Source organism: Anneissia japonica, unplaced genomic scaffold (genome assembly GCF_011630105.1).
Source record: "Anneissia japonica isolate Jap-2015-1 unplaced genomic scaffold, ASM1163010v1 scaffold287990_len610157_cov183, whole genome shotgun sequence".
NCBI lineage: Eukaryota > Metazoa > Echinodermata > Crinoidea > Comatulida > Comatulidae > Anneissia > Anneissia japonica.
Genome location: NW_022743371.1, coordinates 248242 through 255706, shown reverse-complemented (window position 1 = coordinate 255706; position 7465 = coordinate 248242). Strand labels below are relative to the sequence as shown.

Sequence of the window (7465 nt, the reverse complement as noted above, 5' to 3'; positions counted from 1 at the left end):
CTTTGTATGTAGTCGAAATCAGCTTATGTTGTGATATTGTCTCTTGTTGCGCGCGTGCATGATACTACAAGGTCAAGGTCATATGCAAGGCTTACTTATAATTAGAATTAGAATTTTTAAACTCGCATAACTTGATATGCGTTGTATGCGTTCTTGCTGCGTTTAGACTACATACAACGAACCAAGTTTTTAAAATTATAAGCCTAATTATTAGTAAACCTTGTGTGACCTTGAGCTTGTAGTATCATGCACGCGCGCAACAGGAACATTCTCACAGCATACACTGATTTCAGACTACATGAAATGCCGAAAGCTTCGAATTTTGAAATTACAAACACCATACTAGTAGCAGTTGTATATGACCTTGATCTAGTATCATGCATATGCGCAACAAAATAAAATCTCACAACATACGTCAATTTGGGTTTACAAACAAATCAGAATGTTACTGAGTCAGAAATTATAATCTTAAAAATATTTGTAAAACTTGTATTTGACCTTGACCATGTAGTATCATGCACGCGTGCAACGAGGAAAATATCACAACACACGCTGATTCAGACTACATAGTTAAAAATGTAATAATATAATTAATAGTGAAACTTGTATAGGCCTAAATGACCTTTACCTTGTAGTATCATGCACGCGCGCAGCAAAAGAAAATCTCACAGCACATACGTTGATTTGTTAGAACGTACAACGCCGTAAGCCACCGGGTTTTAAAGTTCTAATTCTAATTCATATTGAAAAGTTATATATATAGGAAATAAGACAAAAGATCCACACAGACGATCCTCATTGGCATGCTGTTCAATGAAGCATAATATGACCTGATCGCTCTACTATGGTTATTGGTAGACTGGTAATTTTGTTCTTTGTAGACTGGTTCTTTTAGTAGGTTTTTGTTGCTTGGTTTATCTGAATTTGTTATTTCTGAACGCACCGTCATTTGACGCGTGCCACTGATGTAAAAGTGTATGTTTTAATAAATTATTATTATTATTATTATTATTATTATTATTATTATTATTATTATTATTATTATTATTATTATTATTATTATTATTGCTGAAGCGAGCGACTGCGTACAGCACTCCTGAACACGTTTGGCATAGAGAATGCTATGACGTCATTTGACCGGATCTTATTTTTGTGGATTTTAGTAAAACTTACTCTGATTTGATAATAAGAATTGCAGCGAGACTATTTGACCAATAAGAATTAAGCTTACATCAATACAGTCGTCCTTTATTCACCTACTCGAATCAATGCCTCGATATCGTACGGTGTTTCATTTGGATGGTAGAGCCAATTTACTGCCGGTCGCTCTTATAAAATGGACATGTAAAAATTGTATATGACCTTGACCATGTAGTATCATGCGACGCGCGCAAGAAAACTTCACATTTGTTGATTTGGGATTACTTACAACTCAGTAAGCCACCGATTTGAAAATTATAGGTCTAAAGCAAGTTATTATATGACCTTGACCTTCTAGTATTAGTCATCTATAATATGCAACATTTAATACACAATATTTTTTTTTTATCCATTAAAATTTATAACATAATTAATGAAACAAGTTATTACAAAGTGCGACAGACTTGATTACAAAGTGTGACAACTTTGTTACAAAGTGCGACAGTACACACGCCACTCCATAAATTTAAGTAAAAGTACCTTTCCTTTTTCGCCAACAAGTGATTCTGAATTCCCCACGTAGCCCCAAGGAATTATACCAATGCAGTAAATCCGGTCCCTTTCTTGTCCTTTGTTGGATGTCCCACTCATCACTTGACTTACACGAACTGCTTCACCAACTGCTTTGTGAACTCCGCAATAGTAACCTTTCGTGATGATCCAGGCACCCACGGTCTTTGCAGCCTGATAAAATACATACTTAGAATAAAGAATTTCTCCATTGGAAAATCATTTTGATAGTGAGCCAGCTCACATTTTGCCAGCTCTTCTTTTCCTGTTAATAATTTTATTCATGGTGTATATGATATGGTATAGTGTGGGTAAAATCATTTGGTAAAGCATATTTTCCAGTGGATACAAAGGACTAGGAAAATGTAAAAAGGTCATTTTAATGAAAAATGTTAGGTTTTCATATTCTTTTTGAAATTGTGAACAGATAAAAAGTTCTTTAATGCTTGTGGGAGAGGGTTCCAATACTTTGGAGCAGTTGCAGAGAATTAGTTGAAGGCCATATCACATTTCTTTGTTCTCTGATACCCAAGTATCTATCTCTACTCAGGAGTTAAATGGTCACCTGGTATGTACTAAGTCAATTTTTAAAATGTGGTTAGTTTTGAATGAATTAGATGTACGATTGAGGATACTCTCGAAAGAGGGAATGGAGGAGTTTCACATTGTGTCGAGGCGATTATGGTGTGTATCTACCTTGATCCAATAAGCAGGATAAAAAATTTCCTTGACACATCTTTCATTTCTGAAATGTATACTTACACTATATATAAATGAAAACAAAATAATAACAATTATCATTATTTTTATTGTAGACAATAGTTACATTTGCTAATCCTCTGTTGAATGTGTCTTGATTGTGCTCGCTGAGTGTGAAGTTTTTTGTGCCACAAGATATTAGATGTGTATAAGAGACAGTATATATACTGTATATATATACATATATATATACATATATATCATATATATCATATATATTATTATTATTATTATTATTATTATTATTATGCACTTCTTTCATACAAATCTATATATTATAACTTAACTGATTTTATATCAATTCAATTCAATTTTTCAATTCAATAACATTTATTTCCATTTCCATTACAAAATAATACAAAAAACATGGTGGAATCACCTAAAAAACATGCTTGTAGCAGGGATGCCATAAACAATACAAACATTCGACAAAATCTAAGACAATTCAAATCTTAACAATATATACGAAAGCACAATTCCATATTAATAATAATAATAATAATAATAATAATATTAATAATAATAATAATAATAAATAAATAATAATAACTGCTAATAAGATGCATTAATAGTTAACAAAACTTACATTTGAATAAGGGTTACTTATTTATAATATATCAGATTTAAGATTCTTTTTGAAGCAATTAATGTCTATAATATTCTTTATCACTGGAGGCAAGTTATTCCAGAGTTCAGCACCAAAATATCTAATGCAGTGAGGTCCTATGTTTGGAGAGGTCAGTTGATGAAGAAGATCTCATGTTATAGAACTCAAGCATATTATAAAAGCGTTATGGGTAATTTTTATCTCTGCAGTTATGGACAAATACATAGGCCTATTAATATTTGTTAGCGTCATTAGATTCAATTTCTTAAAGGGAGGACCAATATGGGCTGTAAAAGAAGAATTTGAGATAATACGTATCGCCTTTTTTAGAGCAGAGTTAACTATTTGAGGTTTGACTGAAAAGTATTACCCAGACTACATAACAATATGAGAAATATGGAAGAACAAGTAAAAATATAAAGTAAGAAGTACATTAACAGGAACAAAATGCTTGATTCCTTTTATAACCCCTAGAGTCTTGGATATTTTTGTCACAATTTCATCAATGTGATAACATCTATGTACACCCCAAGAAATTTACCTTTTTCTACTCGTTGAACTTGATCATTGTTAAGAAAGATTTTAAAATTATTTAGTTCAGTTACTTTTTTCTAAATATAGTGTAGCTGCATTTATTTGAATTCAGTGATAATCGGTTGGCCTTGAACCACTCGTATACATTACGTAGCTATTCGTTGACAGTATGACAAAAGGCGGAGAGATCATTATTGCAATGAAAAATGTTTGTATCATCATCATATAAAATAAAAATTAAATATTCTGAAGACAATTATTATAAGTACCGTGCTCATGAGCCAAGAGGGGATGCAAATGCTTTGTGAAAATGAGTACGCCGCGGTACTCATTTTCAAAAAGGAATACACGCAGCTGGTTAGCTAACAATATTCAAATGTTACATGAACACCTAGGAAGGAAGGTGCAATATCACGTTCTGTTACCTAGCATAAGCCTACGTCTATACTGTAGCGTGGGGGTGGGGGTGATGGGGAACGGTAAGCATAAGTTGTTAGCCAACAGTATACAAATGTTACATGAAAACCTGGGAAGGATGGCACATCACGTGCTGTTGCCTAGCCTGATGTACTGTGTAGAAAAAAAAAATGAAATCAAAAAATAAAAATGTTCTATTTTAACAAAAATATTAATAACTACAAGGTTTATGGGCGTAAATTCCATAATACGAATTAAGGGTAGCACCATCTCCTTGCCATACAAATTACATCTCCCACTATAGGTTGGCCGAAAAGGCCATAATGAGAGCGGGGTTAGTTTTATTTTAACGCCGTTACGTTGTTCACTTTCAACCAATCACAAGCTTGAAACAGCGCCGAAAGGGCCATAAAGCTTGTGTGATTGGTTGAAATTAAACAACTTAACGACGTTAAAATAAAACTAACCCCGCTCTCATTATGGCCTTTTTGGCCAACCTATAATTATAATGAACAACGTAACGGCGTTGACAAAAAAGTAACGCAGCTTTTATTATGGCCCTTCCGGCGCTGTTTTACTTGTGAATTGTTGAAATTGAACAACGTAACAGAGTTAAAACAAGTTAAAATAAAACTAACGCCGTTTTCATTGTGACCCTTTCGGCCAATCTTATCATTACGGCGTTTTTTAATAAAAGTTAACGGCGCTTTTAATATGGCCCTTTCGGTGCTGTTTAAAGCTTGTGATTGGTTGGAACTGAACAACGTAACGGCGTTAAAAAAACAACGTAACGGCGTTAAAAAAAACAACGGCGGCGTTTTCATTATGCCCTGATGGCTAACCATAGGCGACGACTCACTGGAGCAATCATCACGTTGTGGAGGTACTGTACCTTTCCTTGAAACCAGGCTTTATTCCCACTATCCATTGGAGCCTTAATTACCAAACCAAATTGATAAGTATTTGAAAATTTAATTTTGGAACGCTTCTAAGTGATTTACCAAAATATAATTCGCATTCCAACCAACATTTGCAACATCTATGATGTGACTTACATCAACAACAAGGCAGAGTCATATTCAATGCACTGTCGTCTGGCGATCTCTATGTAAGCAAACCTGAATACCCACTGTAAGTCACGTGACCCGAGCCGCCGATTCGGTCTATTGAATGCATTCGCAATATCACTGGGTTCGTTCAACGGTTGACCTTCACATGTAAAACTTGTACTCGTGTTACTTTTAAGTTTTCTGTTTTACAGAGAAATTAATACATTCCACCTTTTTTTATACTAGATTTAGTATTTGAAAATTTCTGATTATAGTGAGCTACCTTAGCGGCTTTTATTAGTATTTAATTTATATCGAAATGTATATTTAAATTCATTTGTGCTAAGGGTTTTTCTAAAAACTTCTTATACAATTTATGCTTATACTTAATAGACTGCAGGATTCCATTTGTCATCCATGGCTTTAATTTTCCGTCCTTACTTTCAACAGTGCGTAATGGAAAGTTCTTCTGGTATAGTGTAGTGAATTTGATTGGAAGAGCCATATAAGCATTATCAGGATTAATAGAGAAGATTACATCACTCCCGGTCAACAGATGCTAAAATCATGTTTGAAGTTTTCAATGTTTTGTGGATTAATCTGACGATATGAATGCAAAGAATCATCTCTTTGGTGAGACTTAATTAACAATGAAGTAGGCCTACAGTTATTTGAAATATGGCAAATGATCGCTAATATTAGAATAAAATATACCAATTGTAACGGGTAGACTAAAAAGATCATAAAAATTTGTGACAATTGTCAATCGTTGTTGCCGATTTGTTGGTTATACGAGTTGGTTTATTTATTAAAGGTAAATTAAAATTGGTGATTAAAGAATTTTGATTTGTGTTGACCTGGTATTGTTGCTTCGAAGCAGTGGCGGTTCTAGGATATATTTTCTGGGGAGCTGAGCTGTCCGACAGGGGAACTTAAGCCTGTAGGCCTGAGCTGGGGGAAGGGTTCGAGTGGGGGTTCCCCCTCCCAAATCAGATTTTTTTTAAAAGAATATGAACCTCTGGATGGCCAAAAATGACACTCTCAGACCAGGGAACAGTTAAATTACATTACATTATTCCCTGCTCAGACTGTGACAGACATGTGCTGGCTTAGCGTGGGCCTATTTTTATATCTTTTTTACTCTGATTGCATGACGAGCTCTGTCCAGTGGTGTGGGGGGGGGGGGCTTGATTTGTTTGGTGTGACCCCTGCTCTCCTCCCCCCTCCGCTGGCGCCGTCACTGCTTCGAAGGTCAATGTTGAAATCTTTGCCTAGATTCGCAATATCAAAATCATCCACAAAATGTTTAGTGCTTACATCTGGTGAACAACTCCAGCTAAGATATTCTTTCCTTGATTTTGAATAATTTCAATAAATATTGAGTCACAAGAAGAATTTGTCAGGGAAAGGTCGCTTCTTTGAGTAAAAGAGACGCCACCTCCTGACCTGCCATATCTATTTTTACATAAAAGTGTATAATTGAGTATGTTTAGTAGCCTAAAGGACTATTTTCATAATCGAATCAAAATTTTTTATCAGTGTTAAAATGGATTCTAGAGGAGCTTGATTAAATATTAACAAATGATTTGCCAGTTCCTCACAGATTAAGTCAGATGAAATTTGTACAGATTCTTATTATTATTATTATTAATTTGTAGTTGTTTCTTCAAAATCTAAAACACTAAGGTGATTAAAGGTAAAATATGATGTGAACATGACTTGCAGACTGAAGATATGTTGTTCCAATACGGTGCCTAGGTTACATGAGTGACACACATTACATTTGTAAAAACCAGTCATCTTTTCTGGAGGTATGCAGTGAAATACTAGTAAACAAGCCATGCTATTTTATGTTTAAATCAACATACCTATTCAATGAAATTTTAAAGTTAAGAATTAAGGGAAATTGGAATAATAAACTGCGTTCAAAAAATTGCGATTTATTCATGGAAAATTGATTGCATAATAAATCAACTTTGTATACCATCTGGTGCCTAAAATACAGAAGGCATGAGAAAGTACATCATGTTGACTGGTATGCAAATTATCTACAGCATTTTTCAAACAGTGAGTTGTGAATACAATATAATATATGCATAGCAGTATGACAAAGAGCAGATCAAAATATTTAAGACCTTTACTAGATTTTACCATTGTCATTGTATACGTACATCTGCCATTTTAGAAGATGATTCTGATCCCGTTAAAAAATTAATCTCTCCAAAAGTATCATTCGGACACTCTTTCACATCCTTATTTTTATCCCAGACGTTGTCTCTCTCATTTTTCACTGTTTCTATCATCCTACTCGAGCTCGGTGTTTCGGCGTCGCTTATTTGAGGTTGTAGGGCTTCTTCTAGGCCTATATGCTGCTCTCTTATACACATCT

General features: G+C 34.2%; 2 protein-coding genes across 2 annotated transcripts in view; both read right to left on the bottom strand.

The window, feature by feature from the left end:
* The window catches only part of LOC117119452 (transient receptor potential cation channel subfamily M member-like 2), a 22001-nt gene extending 19412 nt beyond the window's left edge, over positions 1-2589 (bottom strand). Inside the window, exons 1-2 of the mRNA XM_033264285.1 lie at positions 2537-2589; positions 1681-1884 (exon numbers count right to left, since the gene is read on the bottom strand). Of these exons, the coding sequence (XP_033120176.1) occupies positions 1681-1791 (111 nt within the window). The 5' untranslated portion in view covers positions 1792-1884; positions 2537-2589. The remainder of the gene's footprint in view (positions 1-1680; positions 1885-2536) is intronic.
* A 2489-nt stretch (positions 2590-5078) lies between these two features.
* LOC117119445 overlaps positions 5079-7465 on the bottom strand; it is a 16954-nt gene continuing 14567 nt past the window's right edge. The window contains exons 6-7 of the mRNA XM_033264271.1: positions 6394-6531; positions 5079-5277 (exon numbers count right to left, since the gene is read on the bottom strand). Of these exons, the coding sequence (XP_033120162.1) occupies positions 5079-5277; positions 6394-6531 (337 nt within the window). The remainder of the gene's footprint in view (positions 5278-6393; positions 6532-7465) is intronic.